The sequence below is a fragment of the Pipra filicauda genome, unplaced genomic scaffold (genome assembly GCF_003945595.2).
Source record: "Pipra filicauda isolate LSUMZ 115617 unplaced genomic scaffold, ASM394559v2 scaffold690_size370485_pilon, whole genome shotgun sequence".
Taxonomy (NCBI): Eukaryota; Metazoa; Chordata; class Aves; order Passeriformes; family Pipridae; genus Pipra; species Pipra filicauda.
Genome location: NW_024104854.1, coordinates 55,634 through 74,164, shown reverse-complemented (window position 1 = coordinate 74,164; position 18,531 = coordinate 55,634). Strand labels below are relative to the sequence as shown.

The 18,531-nt window shown below is 51.3% G+C and overlaps 1 protein-coding gene across 5 annotated transcripts in view; it reads right to left on the bottom strand.

Moving 5' to 3' along the window:
* Positions 1-6,761: 6,761 nt before the first annotated feature.
* MAPK4 (mitogen-activated protein kinase 4) overlaps positions 6,762-18,531 on the bottom strand; it is a 45,671-nt gene continuing 33,901 nt past the window's right edge. For 4 of the 5 annotated variants that reach the window (XM_039388847.1, XM_039388849.1, XM_039388848.1 and 1 more), the window contains 3 exons: positions 13,900-14,061; positions 11,890-12,091; positions 6,762-10,110 (listed from right to left, as the gene is read on the bottom strand). In XM_039388847.1, coding sequence (XP_039244781.1) covers positions 9,423-10,110; positions 11,890-12,091; positions 13,900-14,061 — 1,052 coding nt within the window. In that variant the 3' untranslated portion in view covers positions 6,762-9,422. Of the gene's footprint in view, positions 10,111-11,889; positions 12,092-13,899; positions 14,062-17,699; positions 18,102-18,531 lie in introns of those variants that run through there. The other variant, XM_039388850.1, reaches the window with a different exon arrangement.

The window sequence follows — 18,531 nt, the reverse complement described above, 5'->3', positions numbered from 1 at the left end:
CCTCTATCCTCTTCGTGTTCCCTGAAATGGCTTCCAGGAGGATTTGCTGCTCCCTTTTCTCTGCAGGGCCCCAGCTCAGGCTGTGTGACCTGCCGGCTCGATCACCCCCTGCTGTCCTGAGGAGGGTCTTGGGGTCCCTTCGTTATTTAATGTGCTCCCAGGAACAGCAACTGCTATTTGTGCGGCTTTCTGCCTATTTTACTTTCCAGCAGGGCTTACAAAGGCCTGAACAACAAGGCATTGCACTTTTTCAGCTGCTGATAAACTCATGTGACGGAGAGCTGCACATTACCCCTGTCCCAGATATCGAGGGGGGATGCACAACTACAAGAAAACTGGTGGCAGTGCTAGGTCACTGTTCAGAAAGGTTTCAGCTCCGTATTTTGAGCTCCTCTGACAGACCATAGGCTTCTCTATAAGAGATCAAGAGGAGTTTCCCGCATAATTTTTTAAAATAATGGTACAAAGCGCGAGCCTCTTGGGTTTTAAAAGCCCAGATTTAAATTTAGCAGGTCACCTGCCAGCTCAATCCCGGATGGGGGGAGAGGAACATGATTTCTCCCTTCTGCCTTCTTTGTCAGAGAGGGCAGTGAACGTGCTGTCAGAGCCGAAGATGGGAATTAATATTTTTTAGCCACACTGGTACAGCCCAGGTGACCTGGTCAGTGTGGACTCAGCTCAGGACAAACAGTAAAATCTCCCTTTCTGTCCTTTTCTGCTGCCAACATACCAATCCAGGCAAGCGTGCAACCACACACACGTGCAGGCAACAAAGGTGACTTAAATGACTCTGCCCACCGCCCTGACCACGATGTGCTGAAATACTTTCCTGGAAAAAAAACAAACCAAAACAACAAACCTGCCAGATGTGATTCAGCGAGACAAAGCACGTCCTGGCTTCACTCACCGCAGCAGGGAGCACTCAGCACCCCGCAAACCCAGACCTACAGCTGCCCCTGGCTGCTCACACTCATCCAGAGAGGTGTGAAACCATTATTTCTCCCTGCAGGGGGAAACGCTTGATGTCAAATCACCGGCCGCTGGCGCACCCTCCCGCAGCTTTCCTGCGCATCACAGGCACTAGAAATGGCAGTCTGATGGAGGAGGTGAGGTGACAGCGGGGCTCTGGCGCTGGGGGTGGCATCGGTTTGGGTCCCCAGAGGGGTTATCTGCGCGGGTTAATCCAGGCAGTGGACGAGGAGAGCTTGGACACGACTTTCGTGAGTTTCCCTGCAGAGGGCGGCCCGTCCTCGCCTAAGACAGTTCACGGCTCCAAGAGCCGCACGACTCCGGACTCGGTGTTTTAGGCAGGAGACGCAATTCTTCCCATTTGCCCCACGGCCGGGAAAGCGCTGCCCCGTAAAGCAACAGCTCTGGGGACATGCCCCCGAAGGAGACCCTTGTCTGACTGCAGCGCTGCACCCCAGACATCTCAGACGGAAACAGGCTTCTTGTGCCGGCTGGGAGTCCCTGAACCCACCACTCGGCCCCCCTTCTCCCGTGGCTTCCCATCTCCCAGGATTTCTCCCTTCGCACCCTCCTTTCTCTGTCCATCTCCTCACAGAGCAGATCCGAGCTCTTTTACAGCTGCTGCTGAGCAAACAGCTCGGCGGGTCCCGCAGGAGCCTCAGCCAGCAGTGGAGTCAGAGCAGCTGGGGCATGTGGGCTTGGTGAGCTGGTGCAGGACGTGGGTTCCCTGCAGGCTGTCACTCGTTGTAACTTCACTGCCCTAAACCAGGTGACATCTAAAGGTCCCTTCCAACCCAAACCACCTGCGATTCTATAAAAGCTTCACAATCAAGAAAACCAGAGCACACCTCACTCTTTTCATCGGTCAGACTCAAAGTTGGTTTTTTTTTTGGTGTGTCCCCCCACCCCCGGTTTTTCAGATGGGGTTAAGGACACACACACAGGGAGCTCAGGAGACCAGGCAGGAGCAGAGTAAGTCCCAGAGCAGCACTCTCCCTTGCTCCTAAACACAGATATGGAACACCAGGGCTTGCTAACAGAAACCGAGTGTGAGCACAATGATGTTCATCTGGAGATCCAGCAGCACTCCCGGGGGAACAACTCAAAAAGTGGCAGATGAGAGCATGGATCAGCTTAGCATTTACTGGCAGCTACTGTGCTCGAGGAACATAATTTAGAGTGACAAAGTACCTGCTGCGGGAACAGACCCTCGGTGGAGAGATGACGAACAGGTCTTGCCCATGTCTGGTTTTTAATGAGCCAGTTCAGTCAGTGTGAAATGTCAGTCGATGCCTCTGGAGACAGAGGAGCCGCAGCCAAGTTAGACACTAGGGCTCCTGCTGTTCAGCCCCTCTGCAAATGGCTCATTGATTAAATATTTCAGTTTGTTGCTCAGCAGCTCGCAGGGCTGACATTTCTGCCACCGCTGCCTTCGGTTCCCTGTTTGTTTCTCCACCAAAGGCCGAGCGGCAGCACAGCCTGCCTGAGGATTAAGGGGTGACAGACAAACTGTCACTTGCCAGTTCTCTGCAGACACACCACTACGTGCCAGCAACACCTCTGTCCCCGGCCAGGCCTGTCCCTCTGCCCCGGGAGGGTGCAGGAGCTCACCCAGGCCAGGGGGAGCCTGTCCGGCCCCAGCAGCACTCAGGAGGTGTTGGGGTGCAGCTCTGGGAGCAGACAGTGGGACGAGATGTGCAGCAGCCACGGCTCAGAGGTGCCACGGGACATGCATGGGCAACATGAGCCCCTGATTTGCTGCCAATTTTGGCCAGAAAATCTGATTTCTCTGCATCCTTCTGTAGGAAGAGACTGATGAGCTATCTGGGCTGCGGCACCACAGAGCTGCTCAGCAGGCTGAATTAGTGGCAGAAGCACTCAAATGTAAGGCCTTGTTTTGCTGCAGTGACAGCCTTTTCAGCCTGTGATGAATAACCATCATATATACCACCTTCTCTGGAGAGAGAGGCTTTTCTTCTTCCTTCCCTTCACAGCTGAAAGTTGTATGGGATTACACAAGGAAAAGCTGGAGGCTCCTCCAATTCATTTTTAACTGTTTCTGGGAGGGTTCTCTCTTGTTTCTGGACCTCCCTGGTGACTGTTTTACCTATACTGGACAGACAACAGCAGTACAGGTATCCCTCTTGCCTTGCCCTGCCTTCCTCACACCCAGCTGCACCAAATGATTGACTCTGGAGCCTCAGGAGACCTTCTCAGGTGAGGGTCTCCTGCCCCCAACAGTGACTGCTTTGGGGACTGATGAGTCCCCCTTGGTAGGATGTGAATGCTGCCCATCCACAAACATCAAGTTCATCAAACTCCTGGAAATATGAGCTACTCTTTCAGGAATGGAGTAAATTGAGTATTAACCACCTCTGTCAAGCTGGAAAAGCAGACGGTTTGAATGCGGACAGCTCAGACCCTCAGTGCACCCGCTTTGTGCCGGGCTCCTGGTTTTATTCCTACAGCAGTGCAGAGAAGCTCTCATCATGGAGAAGGAATTCACACCTCCAGAGGTGAAGGAGGGCGGCAAGGGACGTGGCTGAGCTTTGTGGTGAGAGGGAAAGATGGAACTATAAGGACAGAAACAAACCTTCCCAATCCAAAGGCCTGATCCGGAGGCTCCCTCAGGCCTTCAGCGCATGAAACCTGCGTGTTCCTGTGTGTGCACACACACACACACACACACACAGCAGTTCTGCTGTGCCTGGATGAGCCCAGTTCATGCACATGGCATGTTCTTTCACCCTCCACCTCATCACTGTTGAGTGTTTTAGAGAAGGACTTACCCAGGTGACCGGTGGCTCCCCAGCGTCCAGCTGTGCTCGTGAGCACAGGTTCTTTGCAGAACAGCTTTGGGCTGAATCCATTTTCTTCCCTTACTGCATGTTACTGCTTATCAGGGGAATCTCATCACCTCTGGATACTTATGTGCACTCTTCCCCATCCCATCTCCCTGCAGAAAGTGTGTTTTCACTGTCCTCACAGAGGGAGATGCAGCACTGAACTTGTGTACAGAGAGAAGGCACTGGGCACTCCTGCTGGCACTGGAACTGCCAACAGGGGCCAGCAGGATTTAGGACCGCACAGCACATATACTTAGGGAACTTTTCTTCAACAAATTGTCACCCTGAAACCTATTTCCCCCCCATGCATATGACATCAACCCACACTATTCTTGCTCCGAGAGCAGCGGGGTGACCGCACGGAAACACGATGGCACTGCCTGTTCCATCACCCAGCTCTGTTCACAGCCAGATGGTAACTCCTCCTGGAGCTCAAACTCCCCTTATAGATTGGACCCAGAAGAGTTCAAGCTGTTCCACTGATCTTCATTCCCCCCTGAAACACCAGTGGGATCAATGGAAATGCCCCAGGATTTCGAAATCATTGCGGCAACAACCGTGGAACCACCGCCTTCTCCGTCTTGGAGCCACACAGCTCACAGATGGAGGCATGGCATTCCCAGGGAGCTGGCTAACCCTGTACTGCTCTTTCTGCACTGAAATGTCAGTGTGCACCAGAGGAGAAATGGCAGAAATAAAAACATCAGCACAGAACCACAGAATGGTTTGGGTTGGAAGGGAACTTGAAGATCATCCTGTCCCACCCCCTGCCATGGGCAGGGACACCTTCCACTATACCCCAGGTTGCTCCAAGCTCTGTCCAGCCTGGCTTTGGACACTTCCAGGGTTGGGGCAGCCACAGCTTCTCTGGGCAACCTGTGCCAGGGCCTCCCCACCCTCACAGCCAAGAATTCCTTCCCAATATCTCATCTAACCTTGCCCTCTGGCAGTGGGAAGCCATTATCCCTGATCCCAGAGCCGATCCCACACACTGGTGATTCTCACCTGCTCTATTCTGCAGAGTGGACTATCAAAGTTTTGTTTAATTACCCCAGGTTTTGTTCAAGATATTTATAACACTCCCAGTATGACCCAGGTAGGAATTCCCAGGAACACGAGGACAGAGCCAGTGCCCAAGAACTAAGCAGTCACTAGATGGGCTCCAAGGGGTTCTCACCCACGGACACCGGAGCATGCAGCATAAGCAGCGTTCAATTCACACCCTGAAGCACCTTCACCTACATCTATTGCCATTTTCTGGGAGGAATGCCATATATTGCTTAAACTTAAAACAATACACTGTGGAACACACAAACACTTCAAACAACAGTGACACACACAGCAATTAATTCTACTTTTCAGTGTAGTCTCTGCTGTCAAACATGTACTTGGGTATAATCTCTCCAGTGCTTCACAAATATTTACATAAACCTCCCAAAACGCCTCATTTTCACTGCAGCGTTTACCAAAGCAACCCTTCCGAGGTCCTTTTGTTGCAATCCATTCTGCCACAACCCAAGAGCTGAGATGGAGCAAGACCCTCCGAGAAAAGGTTGTGGGGTTTTTTTTAAGACAAAACCTTTTTTTTTTTTTTCTTTTCCCCCTCAAAATCCCGCTCTTTGAATTTAGCAACGTGATTGTTACAAACCAAAGCTCCGGCAGCGCCCAGATGGAGAGCACGGCTTCGGAAAGTGAGGATGCGCTTTGAGGGGGGCTCCATTCACCCGGGGAATTGTGCTGCTTTTCAAAACCCAACCCTGCCTTTGAAAATGTCAAAGGCAACTATTCACGAGCGAACACCATATGGTGCATTTGTTCTCTTCAGCTCCTCTCAGAATCAGCAGAAAAAAAAAAAAGAGAGAACATTTCAGACCTTAAACGACTGCGTGCCGCATTATACAGAGCTCTCGCTGCAAGCTCTCCCAGAAAACTGTGGATGGTGGAATGAAACTGCTCAGAGGGACAGAACTGATCACTCCCAGTCCAGTCCCCAACAAGTCCGCTTGTAAGATTCACTATGTTGTGGTTTTACGCTGGGATCCAGGGGAGATCTGCATAGGAAAGACTTCCCAGGACGTCCCTAAAGCCCCTTTAAAGGCAAGCTGAAGTTGATTTTCTCATTACTCTAATGGTAAACCTCTGAAGATCTGGTTAGTGCAGCTCTGTGACGGTGTAGCGGCTGCTGAATCCCAACATGATTAAAAATAAACTGCAGTAAAAATAGTCACATATTTGTGACTGGGGAAGAACAATCAGCAGCAGAACCATCGGAGGCATCATTTTGACATTTGAAGGAGCTCCTAAATCATCTCCCCGATGGATTCCCAAGCCCCAGCTTGCAGCTTCTGTGGTGGAAGGACAGATCCTTACACGGAGGCCACCACGAGCATCTCCCACAGGTTCAGGGAGGGTGTTTTTTGCTCCCTCTAGTTCTCTTTCCAATAAAACCCTGTAAAAGGCTGGCCACAAGGGCTGGGACCCACATCTCTAAATCCAGGGTGTCCACCCATCCCAGTGCCACGTGGCCTCCGTGACCCAACAGACCGTACCATTAACGACAGCAGTGCTCCTTTTTTTTTAACCTTTTAGGAAGTACCACCTGCACTTTTATTGAAATACCTGATGGGCAATCTTGCATTGGAATGACTCCTCGAACTGCAAGAAGCAGCACTTTGCAGAAGTCACCACATTGGTGACAAGGTCTCAGTTCCCTCCCCGTGACCCCGAGCCCTCAGGCAGAGCAAAACCTGGTGAAAAGCAACCCAACACCAAATAACCCCAGCATGCAAATATTCATGCAGTGCAGGTGTTTGTGACCATTCTGTGAGGTCTTTTCCAACCTAAATTAACTCTGTGATCTGTAAAAAGAAACTTAAAACACCAGCAACTGGAATAAACATTTCAAGCCTCACGGTAAGCGAAATAATTTACACGCTGCCACGCAAGGAAGGCTCAGGCCTTACGTTTTATTGTTATAGATGAAAAACAGATCTGGCTTGTGATAGCTGAGCACACTCAGGTAACAAATTAAAGCCATCTCTCTTATCCCCTTTTCCCAGCATGTGACGCTGAGGTTTTAGAACAACATTAAATAACAGTTCATGAAGCGACATGGAAAATCTGGAGTGGCGGCAACACGCTCCGTTTGCTTCCTCGAGAAGTTAATGTTACACTTTAACTGTGGGCCCTCAAGACAGTATTCAAGAGCAAAACTGTTTCTGTCATGGCCACAGTAAATAGTTCCCCGTAGGCCCCTGGTGAAGACTTAGCAACCCGCGGAAAATGGCTTCCGGTTTCGGAGGACGTGGCGGCCGACGCCGAGGAAAACGCTGGCGCGGTTTGGCCGCTGACAACTCCTCGTGCCAGCGCGTCTCCCTGCTCAACCCAACGGCAGCAGAAGCAGTTGTTGAATCTGTCAGAAGAGAGTTTTAAAAGCCGGCTCTCACGCTGCTGATCTTTGAACCTCCGGGTTCAAACTCCACTGGCTCCCAGATTCTCCGCTGGCGCCGCCGCAGTGCTGGTGCGTCTCCCACCAGAGGATGGGGCATCGCCAGCTCCTCTCCCGGGTGGCACCAGGGAGTGGTGGGGCACAACTGTGGCTGCTGCCACCTCCTCCTCCCTCGGCATGCACTCACTGGAGCCCGGCAGCCCCGTTCCCAGCCTTTGCTGGCTGCTGCTGGGTGCACAGCAGAGCTGAGAGGGACCACGGGCAGCGAGCCGTGGGCTGGGATCCGCTCCAACGCACAGGTCGATGCTTCTTGGTGTCTGAATCTCTCCCACCACCAGTAAAAGTGCTGAGCTTTAGCTGAGGTATATCAATTATCTGAGACACACTGAAAACCCTCTGTTTCTCCTTCGTCTCCCCTTTCTAAACCACTCTGGGGGACACACAAATGCTCAAAGCAGAGACAAACTGCTCTGCCTTCCAAATGCCTTCTCCACCCATTTCCCAGGACTTCCACCCCATCCCACCCGTGCAGCTGGGAGCCTTCACACCTATGCTGCTAATCAGCTGGAGGAATGGCATTTCCATCACACCAAGGTGAGCTCTTCACAGTAGGAAGATGTTTACGGGCTTGTCAAGGCCCAACACAAGCTCTCCTGCAGCTAAGCCTGCACCCGATCCCACCAGGACGAGAAACCAGGGTTAATACAGTAAATGCTGCTGTTAGTTATCTGACCTCACATGAATTTTCTTCACATCTCAGAGTATTTAGTAGATTACTTGCTAAGAGGGTGGAAATAATTCGTGTAGGAGTAGTTAAACATGGGCCTCGGAGTTCCTAAGTACAGTAGTTCCTCTTTTACGAACGGAAGCAGTGCCACTGGGCTGAGCAGCACGGCAGCACGATGGCAAGGAAAGCAGAGGTCGGCTTTTATCGCGCTATTTACAGATTTTTCCACCTAAAAAAACCGCCGAGTTTGGTTAAATATAAGTATAGAACATTTCTTCCGTATACAAACTCTTGTTAGCCGATTAATAATTAAGGTGCTCGGAAGTGTGGATGAAAACAGAAGTTACAGTAGATCAGTTGTTGCCTTTTGTCTATTTACACACCACGCTCGGTTGCCTGCTGACACCAGCATCTCCCAAAGAAGCTGTAAGCAAAGTGGCCAGCGATGACTCTAATGCCACAGGAACTGTTCCTTCCTTCACAGGTTCTTTGTCGGAAGGTAAAATAGTGGTACTTTAATTCCTCTTTCAATAGGAAAGGTGGGTGCCCTCGCTGAGCGCGTGTAGCTGGTGGTGCCAGGCAGCATCACACCGTGGGACACCCTGTTTCTGGCTCTCAGCTCCTGCCCAGCCCTTTCCACTGGGATTTGCTGGTCTGCTGGGCAGATGCCCGAGGCAGGACTCGCAGCACCAGGTTGTTACACTGAAATGCATCACACGGTGCTCCACCCCGTGCACCACAAGGGAAAATTTTAGGTGCGAGAAACCAAACCAGGACAACGCGCCTAGCAAAAATTTTGTCTTCCTGTCAGAAAAAAAATAAAACAAATCCCCAAGTGGCCCACATTTTGTAGGTCAAATTTCTTCCCCGTTAACATCCTCGAAGAGTTATTTTCAGTCTGATGGCCAATCTCCACCTCTAGTTCCATTCCCTGCTGACTGACAGCCAGCCATAGACACTGCCTGGCACCACTTCTCTCCGTACCTGTAGGTGCCTCAGAGGAGTTCAGAGTTTGTTGTTTTGGGAACCTGTCAAACCACGACGTTATCTGACCACACTGAAAATCTTTGTCCTCGTCATTTTAAGTTGCTATAGAAAAAGAAGGGTAAAGAAGTTGACTTGACTTCTGTTTGTGTAAACCTACCACGTACTGTCATTTTTTTTCCCCCTGTACACTTAAGCTTCAAACAGGTCCCAGAGATTGCAAGGCAAGAGTGTTAAGGCAGTATAAGAAACTCAGTATTTCATTCACACCTCTTGACTCCCTCGGAAGGCATCAAGAGGGGCGTGTGGTTTGTGCTCACCTTTTTCCCGAAAAAAAGGCATTTGGTACAGTGTGAAAAGCGGATGGTCAGTGACAGGGGGGAGCCACTCAGCCCCGGGCAGCGGCCACACCGCCCGAGAGGGAGAGGGAGGTGCAGCGGGGTTCCCCTCACCACCGCTCCTTCTGGTACACCTCTGCCTGCACCATCTCCCCGGGGTGCTCGGAGATGCAGGCCCCGTTGATCTCGTTGAGCTTGTTGTCTGGAAGATCCTCGGGTTTTGTGCAAAGCTTCAGCGCCCTGGAGATGAAGACGTCCAGGTCAAACTCGGGGTCCGCCTCCCTGCTCACCTCGGCGGGCTCCTTGCGGAGGCGGTGAGGGGAAGAGGGCAGGCTCCGCTCCTGGATCTCGGGAAGGGAGCTGGGACACTCCAGCCCCACCTGCGTGCTCTTCACCCACTGAGCAATCTCCAGGAAGAGGTTGGATGGTTCTTCTTCCAGTGACAGCTCAGCTGCAGGTGCTATGGTTGCTCTTTTCCAGTGGGATAAATCTAGGATTAGCTTGGGCTCTGAGTAGTGATGGGGTTTACTGTCCCTCCACAGCAATTTGTCCAAGTAGGAGGGTGACCCCACTTTGTAATCACACGATTTCCCACAATCTGCATCAAACACTCGGTCCATGGACGAGTGGGACAGCTCCAAGAACCTCTCCGAGCTGCTCTGTGAGTATTTCCGTGGATCGACCTGTGCTTCCTCAGCGGTGGATTCAGACCCTGCCCGGGGGTCCCGCTGAACCTCATCCATCTCGTGGTGCTTGTCGTGTCTCCAGTCCAAATCAGAGGAGAGGCTTATGTGATACCTGTGAAAGACACACAGACAGTGGCTCCGTTGGAAACAGCAGTGCTCAAACCAGTATCAACTGCTGCTGGTAGTTCTGCCTTTTGCTCGCTGATTTACCACTTACCTACAGACCTCTAATGTCTTATTGATATTAGAGACCTTTCTCTTGTGTGTTAAAAAGCCAGTGGGGTGAGTAATCTGCTCGTCTGAGATGGGGCCAGGAGCTGGAATAAAAGCCCAATAACCAAACCAACTGGCCCCTTCCTTTAGCCCCTCATCACCTTCCCTCCACTTGGGATTAAAACACAATTAACAACAACAGTGATCAAACTGTCCCTCAGGCCCACAAGTACCATGGTGTGAGGGCTCCTTGTTGGTCCCCACTGAGACTGGATATAACCAGTTTATTCTGACATCAGGAACCAAGAGCATCCCTGAAGGGTCACCTTGCTAAGTGATAACTTCTCAAATCAGCTTAACTCCCTCGATTGCAATTACCTGACAACACCCATTCTTAGCCGTGGTTTTTCAAAGTGACATCTAATTTACTGGTTCCTAACTGAGCTGCCTTTAAAAGAACTTGTTACCCCAGGCACTGGGGCTCTGTCACGGCAACGAAACTCTCTTCAGGTGCCCCACAACACACAGGCAAAATCATTTCTTGTCTCCAAAACGCTTGGCTTGTTTTGCAAACTTTACAGCCCCGCAGCAGATGTGTCCAGCTGGGTGGCAGGACACTCTTAAGTCCCAGCTTCCTCTGTCAAACCGAGAAAGCCAAGAGATAAAAAGGTGACAAGGTGACCTCCACCAACTGATTTGCTGCTTTGGGCACTATAACTGACAGGAGTGCTGGAGCTACGGGGATATACTGAAGACAGGTATCCTGAGGAAAGCTTCCATCTTTCCTCTTCACCTAATTGACCTGGTTGTCCCCCGCAGCCTCCACTCTGGCACTTGCTCACTCAGGCAAAGAGATTAATAATAGTGAAGGCAAGGGATTTCTTTAGGTAATTTTTTCAGTGCTGGTGAAATACAGTGTATTAAGAAGGCAAGGAGATTAAATTGCTATGCAGAGAGGAACCAAGCTGCAGACACCCCCAGCCAGCTCATCCAGCTCTGCTGGAAGGAACTCTACAGAAAAATGAACATAGTTAATTCCTAGCTGCTTATTTTGTCCTACCTGCTCCAGTACTGGGACTGGACCAGTAATTGGGGTAATCATCTAGGACATTAGAGACCTCAGCTCAAAGCTTTGATCTGCTCTAAACTTCCAGCATGGCTTTCAGCAAACCATTTAAAAACATCAACACAACTAAGGACTTTTTACAAGACCCCCAGATCTATGGTCTCTGGTGCTCAGGCACCTTAAAAAGTGATAAATACAGTGCTCCAAACCAGGCCCCGTCCCCAAAAAGGTAAAAGAATTACATTATTGTATAACCTGCTCTACAGGAAAAGAGGACAGAGGGAAGGGCCGCAGAGCCACTTAAACTCAAGTGACAGTACAGGCTGTGAATAAAACCCAAAAGCAGAAAGGTACACAGTAACTGGGACGTGCAGACTCAACACCTGCTCCCTGAGGAAATCAGTGATGAACCTCTTGTTGGGTTTGGTGAGGTTTGGCCAGCTCGGGCCAGAATCACAATGCGGCGTAAAGAAGGAAACACAGGTGCCTTTCATGGATCTGGAACACGTGTGATGGAACCCAGGCAAGGGCAGATCAGGGACTCACCAGTCAAGTTCTGCCTCAAGAATTTAAGCCAGCATCTGGTCTCTGGCCCACCCTTGGGTACCTTACCTGTCCCAGTTGGACATCTGGCTCTGGTTGGCTTCCATCAGCAGAATGTCATCAATCTCGTCCTCAATCCGGAACGGGTGCTGGGACACGGGCTCGTCCTCAGGGCAGGAATACTGACTCATGTAGGGGTGCTGCAGGCCCATCTCGGCCGTTAATCGATCCATGGGGTTAAAGGTCAGTATCTTCTCCAGAAAATCAATGGCTGTGGAGCACAGAGAAACCAGCTCACTAATTCCCCTGGAGCAGCAACAGCGCCCTTCCCGGGACGAGTCTCGTGGAACCCCCCATAACAAATCGCCTCAAGGTCAGGGAGGAATTAAAGGCCACACCCCAAGTGCACCCACACCAGGCACTCCTGTCCTTGCTGCATCCATCTCACCCGCCACGGGAGCCGTGGGGAGCAATCCTGCAGCCCCCGGGTGTCACCTCCCGCAGCGAGGCAGGAGAAGGGACTGCGAGAGCATCGTCACGCCTCCACGGGACGGCGTGTGTGGGTCACACCCAGCGCTGTGATCCCGAGCAGAACGGTAAATCACACCCCAAAAAAGGGCCTTCGGGTGGTGTCGGGATTTGATTCCACGCTCCCGGATCCATCCGACAGGCACGCCGCGCTTCAGGCAACTGGTTTCACATCTTTACGCGCAGCTGAAGTGGATTGGATTTACTGCAATTTTTAAAAGCCTTCAGCATGACCAACGCTGTAAGTGTATTTTACACATTAATATTTAAAGAATTCTGCGTGACAGAAATCATTTTAGAAAGACTGTAGTGCATGAACTCTTTCTACAATGACGGAGGAGGAAATTTCAGCGCAATTAAAGTGGCTAGAATTAAATCTAAACGCAGGGGGCTTGTTGTGATTTCTTTGGTGACTCTTCTTACCGGGGCTACGTGAAAAGACAAAATCCTGCCACTTGAGTCGTTGCTTAATCCAGCTGATCCTTTCACGGCAAAGTCCCTCTGAGTTCAGACAACACAAACAGCAATATGCCTTTCTCCAGTTACAGCTTCATCCTGCACCCTCAGAAACATCCCCCATCAAAGGTGTAACTGCGTGAGCGGGACAGTTTCCTTTAGGGGCAAAGTCACTCGGCAGAAAGGGCAGCCCCACCTACCGCCTCAGTGCTTAAACATTAACCAATATCCGATTGTCTCCCGCGAGATTATTTCATCACTCGGGCTAATTAAGTGGGAGGGAATCAATAGCTCCATAAGGTCACTGGCTGTGGGCACGAAGCGTGGTGGAACGACACGTTACAATTTGTGCATTACGATATACTGCGGGTCAGGGAGGCAGGAAAACGACTGTGAGTTATGTGAGGGGCACAGGTGACCTTTCTTCCCGCAGTAGTGGCAGGGAATAAATCTGTCCCTGCGTGCCGGAGGCTGACGTGGTCCCTGGGCACCCTGGGCCGACGGATATCGTGTTGCCAAGACCAGACGCTGGATGTCTTATATTGAAGAGCTAACGCCAGCAAACGTAAGCTGGGCTTGGTCTCGACGTCTTCCCAAAACTAGCAGGTTGCTAGTTTAACCTTAGAAGGAGCTCAGGAGAGCACGTGGACAATGTTCCTGTAGCAACCACCTCACGGTGCTGGGACACAGGTGAAGTAAAACAATGTGTCTTCCTGTACTGTGCAACTGTGCTCATGCAAAAACCACAGGAAGGAGACAAACAGGGCTTGAGCCCCTGCTTACAGCCTAAGGAGAGGCACAGGAAGGCAGACAGGCACCTTGGAATTGTCTTGGAAGACTATTTCACCCTTAGGAGCGACCTGTGAGCAAGCTACAGTGTCCTGAGTGGGGTGGTCAGCAGGACCTGGAGGCTCTGTGAGGGATGTGTGACCTACAGGAGCAACTGCCAATATCTGAATCCTCTCCACCAGCGTTCATGCACTTGCCCTTTGAGGGCAATTCCTGTGGGAGCCTGAGGAAACAGGCCTGAGAACACAACAGCCAGGGGAAGCCCCAGGAGAAGGACACTGCCAAAGGCAGCGGGCACCACTGTACCTTCACTGTCCACCTCGGGCAGCAGCTTCCTCAGCGGCTTCCTCACTTCCCACGTGCTGTTGATGAACATGGGCATCACCTTGAGCAGCTCCTCTTTGTCCTCCTGGTGGATGACGGGGATTGTCTCCAGAATGAGTTGCATCTGCTCCAGCTCGTGGCCCCCTGAACGGGCAGAAAACAGGCAGGGAAGATGAGACATAGGAGGCAAATCAGGGGAGGAAAAAAGTGTGATCAGCTCCAGGGGGTCCCAAAGAATTGGTTCACCTTTAAAGGAACGCAACTGCCTGTTGCCTCTGTGCTGTCCTGACGGGAAAGGGTTTCCTGACCTGCTCCTGCTGGCTGCTGGGCACCAAGTCGTGGCTCTGATGGTGATAGTCCCCACAACTTCTGTGTGTGCAATTATGTATTTTCAACCCCTTTCTTTCGGGACGTGTTCATGCCCACTCCCCCAAGCCCCCGCTCAGGACTGGTTACCAGCCAGGACTGGTTACCAGGAGCAGCAGTGCCGAGTGCTAATCCCATCCCTCAGCACACTACTGGCTGGGACCAAGGGCTCCGTGGCTGATTTCCAGCCTCCTACGTGTGCAGAGAAGCAGCCTGGTAGAAGCACGGAGTCGCACTATTGATTTTCTGCCTGCCAGGAAAGCCAGTTATGAATATTCTGCCATTAGAAGCAGGACTAGCCATTTAGGCAGCGAGCTAGCTGGGGCAGGCAAACCCATGGGGGTTTCTGGGCTACCGAGTCCCTGCTGTCCCAAGTCATGGATTTCAGGTGGCTTCACTGGCAGGTAATGCCCAGCTGATCCACAGCAAGAGGAGTCAGGCTTATCTATGGCACAGCACTTCCAGTCAGGAGGGTGGAGAGGCCAACTCACAGGGGATGGTGGAGACCACTTGCCCTGAGGCAACCCTGTCCTCTGGAGGTCCCTGGCACCTCACAGGGGCTCTCCTCCCCAGCCCAGAGCTCCCTGTGGGTCTGTAGGAGGTTTCCAGACTCACACCCATGGAGCTGACCCCAAACACAACCACCCTGGCCAAGGGCAGGTCCAATCATCAAGGAAACGATTGACAATGGAATGAGACCCTTGGGAAAGGGTCTCTCCATCCGCCACGGCCTCATCACTCCAACCACGTCTGGTTCAATGCACTCACGACCACTTTTCCCCACTTTTCCCCCCAAAAGGCAGAGCTCAGAGCCAGGACGTGGCAGTGAACTTAGACAGCCCCAAAGCAACGCTGACATTAGCCCAGCTGGTCACCATCACACCACACGTCCACTCGCATCAACTACTCAGAACAAGATAAAGCAGCAGGAAAAGCACAAAAGGCAGAGGGACATTCTTCCAACATCAATCCTAGCAAAATAAATCCACTTTCCCACAGAAAAACTCATTTTAGGTCACTTAGAGATTCACAGCACGGCTCCAGGGGAAACTAAAGATAACTACCGGGGAACCAACACCTTGTTAGTCAGGCTAATTCCCACACTGTGACCAAAATTACTGGGCATTGAAAGTCACAAAGGCTTGGTGGCTGCTCCCTCAGTGCAGACCCAGCCACTGCTCACCAAGGGCACCTGGCAGCCAAAAGGCACCGTGTTCAGTCACACAAAGAAGCTGCTAATGCAACACTGGAAGCCTTGAATTATGGCTCTCTTGGAAACACAATTCTCCTCCATTATCCTCTATTTATGTAATTCCCAGGGACCTTTTTCTGAAGGCATTAATTCCTGAAAAGAAAAACATGAACTACAGGCAGAATAAACGCAATGTGCTGCCGTTACCCGAGGAGAGAACAAGCAGCTCTGCATCACATCTTGGAAAAGGGAACCCGTCTCCAGGCTTGCAGCCAGCTCCTGGGGAAGCACCCAAGCCCTGTGAGTAAGCCCTGATCCCATGGGGAAAGTCCCTGTGCCATCTTCTAGCTCTGGCACAGCCCCACTGGCGAACCCCGTGGAGATCTGCAAGGACAGACCTGTTCTCCTTTTTACTCCTTCTCTCCTATTTACTCCTGCTTCCACTGACGATGCTTTCAGATAAGCTCCAGCAGCAGAAGGTGGAAAAGTCACTGGAGGGAGCTGTAGCTGCTTAGTTATGGATGCTCTTCCCTGTTTTCCATGCTGCTCGCCGTGGGGAGCTCTCCAAGGATCTGCAGTCCGGATTTTAGCTGCTTGAGACGCGCTTCACTCCTGCAAGCTTTGGGATGACCAAGTTTGCTGCGTGACCTCCCAGGGCTCTGCCAAGCCTGAAGCTGCTCCTCCCACCACAGGGAACAGGCCATGGGGAGGGGGCTGGGGGTCCCTCTTTGCTGGATGTTCATTAATTTGTGCGGGAGAATGGAAGCAGCGAGTGACGTCTAATTCCTAATAACCGATCACCTTAATTTACCTGCGTTGCTTAAGCACCCCAGATAGACTACTGAGTTAATTATATTGATTTATGCTAAGCACTCCATTTAAATTGTGCCACTGACGCACACTCAGAAAACCATTTATCCAGTGGAAGGCAATTACTGCAGGTTTGCAGCTTTCTGAGAACTACACCACTGTTACTTCCCACGGGGTGTTTGCTGGCGACCCAGGACTCCCCTAAAGTCTCATCCTGCAGGGATAGGGGCTGCAGCTGGCTGGGGGTAAACTCCTTTTCCCGGGCAGAGAGAAGAAAAGTGAAACCAAAGATGAACCCCTGTCGTTGGATTTTAGCTGTTCCCAGGGGCTGGCCTCTACTCTCCTGCTCTTTGGACAGCAGCAGATGAAAGGTGGACACCACGGTCATCCTGCCTGCTGCCAGGCTCCCACCCTGGCCTTTCTTTACTTACTGGCATGGGAGGAGGCTGGGAAAACAGGGCATAAGGCCAGGGCCTTCCCATAACAACTCTACAGGCTATTTTTAAAGCAACGAAAAAAAAGGAATATGTATTTTGAGCTTTGGTTTTGATTCCCCACCCATTAACCGAGTATCCTGCCAGCATCTGGGGGCTTATTAAGTGATTGCACCAGGCTGGGAAGTAGAGAAAGAAGGGATGCTCACAGCATGGGCCTGGCTGAGCCCAGCCTGTGATCTGCCAAATCCCATCTCCTTATCTCCAGCCTGCTGCGGATTCTCAGGAACCAGTCTGTAAAGTAGAAGTTCTTGGCTGCTCTGGGGCATCTTGCCCAGGCAGCAGGACAGGATTGATCTCACCTCCAGCCATGTGTAACACCAGCATGGGCAAGTCTGCTTGTTCTCCAGATGCTCTTAATGAGCATTATTGGACACATAAATATTTCTAAGGCACACTCCATCTCTGTCTGAGGCAGACAGCAAATAGAGGCCGGATGAACCCCAACCTGGGGCTATTTTTGCCTCTTGCCTTGAACATGAAACGAGCTTTAAAGACCAGCTTGGACACCTCAGTGGTGCCAGCCAATGTAACTTCTGCCCTGGGGTTCAGCATCTCCCAGCGACACCAGAAAAGGCCCTGCAAGGACAAGTGGCACATGGAGATGTCCCTGCTCCTGGAATATATCCTGAGGAAGCAGCAGGAGCAGCCAGGTTGGATGTGTTAATTGTCAAAGCCGGAGCCCCTGGATTTGAAATCTTTGGGGAGACTGAGGACGAGAGGAAGGCAGGAACGGGAGGCAATTTTAACGGTCTTCTCAAAATTATACCGGCTGCTTATTTTTCAGCTCTCACAAAAGAAACGTGGAAGCTGCAAGCAGGAGCGGGGAGGGAGCAGCAGAGCAGCTGCAACCAAGCGCTGGCTGCGGAGCTCTCTGCGGTGCGCTGAAATATTCGTGAAGAAAAAGCCCTTCTCCATTATTAATGGGTCTAATCATTTATTTACACAACCCTGCGAAAAAACAGCTGCTCACAAAACGTGTTAAACCTTGTCATTCAGAACACTAACGGGGCGACGGAGAGAGACAACTGAGGGGGAGCACTGCTGCAGACCTCGGGCAGGGAAGCAGCTCCTTCAACAGGCAGAGAGCAGCTGCTTCATCCCTGAACCATGTCCCAGCTTGGGAACCACAGCTCTGCTCCTGACAGTAGCAGTTCTGGGACTGTATTAAATAACTTTTTGCTGCTCAGGAGCACCAGAGTTGAGTTTTCAAACGCTGCAGTGGTAACTGCGAGCTTCTTGCTGCGCTTCCGTTGCTTTCTTCTCCTTGCACCGCACCTTTACAGTTCCAGTACCTGCTTACAGGAAAATCCTGAAAATGGCTGAAAATGGACAGTGGCATTCAAATGTCTACACTGAAAAAAAAGAAATACCTTGAAGAAATCCATCACGATTTGAATCCATGGCTCAGAGTACAAAACTCTTGGGACAGGGCACCATTATGTCCTGTCCTTTTATGCCACCCTATGTTTTTTTTTTTTTAGCATCCTTCCTCCCAACAAAAAGCTCTTATTTTCCGTTGGAAACACAGAGACAGAAAAAGGTTTTGTTGTTTCATCAGAACTGCTCTTTGTTTAAGGTTTTCCTTTTGGCAGCAGGCAGTCCCTGCCCGGCAAGGCTTGGCACGGAGGCACCGCCGACCCTGGCCAGCCTCGGGCACCCACAGGGTGCAATCACACCCAGCCCACCACGTGGCCTTCCCAGGGAAACACAGGAAGTCTGAGTGAAAACCAGACTATTCTCTATCCCTAA